This window comes from Montipora foliosa, chromosome 5 (assembly GCF_036669935.1).
Source record: "Montipora foliosa isolate CH-2021 chromosome 5, ASM3666993v2, whole genome shotgun sequence".
Lineage (NCBI taxonomy): Eukaryota > Metazoa > Cnidaria > Anthozoa > Scleractinia > Acroporidae > Montipora > Montipora foliosa.
The window spans coordinates 7,604,615-7,605,604 of record NC_090873.1 but is presented as its reverse complement, the minus strand read 5'-3'; the positions used below and the strand labels follow the sequence as shown (position 1 = coordinate 7,605,604).

The 990-nt window shown below is 37.7% G+C and overlaps 1 protein-coding gene across 1 annotated transcript in view; it reads left to right on the top strand.

The window, feature by feature from the left end:
• Positions 1-247, top strand: part of LOC138003542 (loricrin-like) — a 7,380-nt gene extending 7,133 nt beyond the window's left edge. Inside the window, exon 3 of the mRNA XM_068849666.1 lies at positions 1-247. This exon is cut by the window's left edge and continues 274 nt beyond it. Coding sequence (XP_068705767.1) covers positions 1-67 — 67 coding nt within the window. The 3' untranslated portion in view covers positions 68-247.
• The last annotated feature ends 743 nt before the right edge of the window (positions 248-990 follow it).

The window sequence follows — 990 nt, the reverse complement described above, 5'->3', positions numbered from 1 at the left end:
AAATCAAACGAATGAGTGTTGTTTTAATACGAACGGACACGGTCGGGTGATAATCACATTTACCTAAAACAACGAGCTCAACCATCGATATCTTCCTATTTCTGTTTTCGGTTTTCATTTTGTTTTTTGTTTTTTTGTTTTTTTACTAAAAGCCAACTATTCTGAGGTTGCGTGAGCAACGCCGGCATGCGCATTCACTTGTCGTTGATCAGTGTGATTGATAATATAGAGATTTAGCCAAGCCTAAAAACGGAGCTCCCTGGTTATTTATTGTTACTGCCTGTAGGGTCAGTGAAAATAAAAGATTTCGAATTGTCTGCCTTTTGATGTTTTCGGTTGCTGCTTTAGTAATTAAATCATTTTCTTTGCTTTCTTCTATAGAAAAATTTATTGCCTAACTATTGAATTCCACGGTACATTTTACGCTAAAAACCGATGTCGCATGAATCACAAAGCGATGACTGCGATATCGGTTTTTCGAGAGAAATTTACTTTGGAATTCACCAGTTTGGCAATGAATTTTTCTTGAACCGCATGAGTTTTTAATGAAAAGAAGCACACCCTCAGCGAGCGAATGGAAAAGGAAAAAAGCCATTTCAGAGTCAACTGCCAATAGTCAGCGAATAGGAATCACGCTAACGAGATCATTTACATTTTGATGTATTTCATTGAAACACGCCAGGTTGGCTTGGAACAAGAATCGGCAAAATACGGCAATGCAACCAAGACAGAACGAACTTCAAACAAGATCCGCTCCAACACTTAAATAACGTGTAGGTGCTTTAAACAAACTCCTGAAAACGCAAGCTAGTGAAATTTCCCCCTAATTTTACGAGAACTCATTGCGATTACGTGTTTAAAATATAAGGGCAAAAGTTTCTTGTCACCGTCGAGGCTCATCGAAAACCAGTTGGGCAAACGGATTAAAAAGCACTTGTACGATCGCATTTTAGAGCAAAACAAACAAAAAACAAATCAACTTTTTCTTGA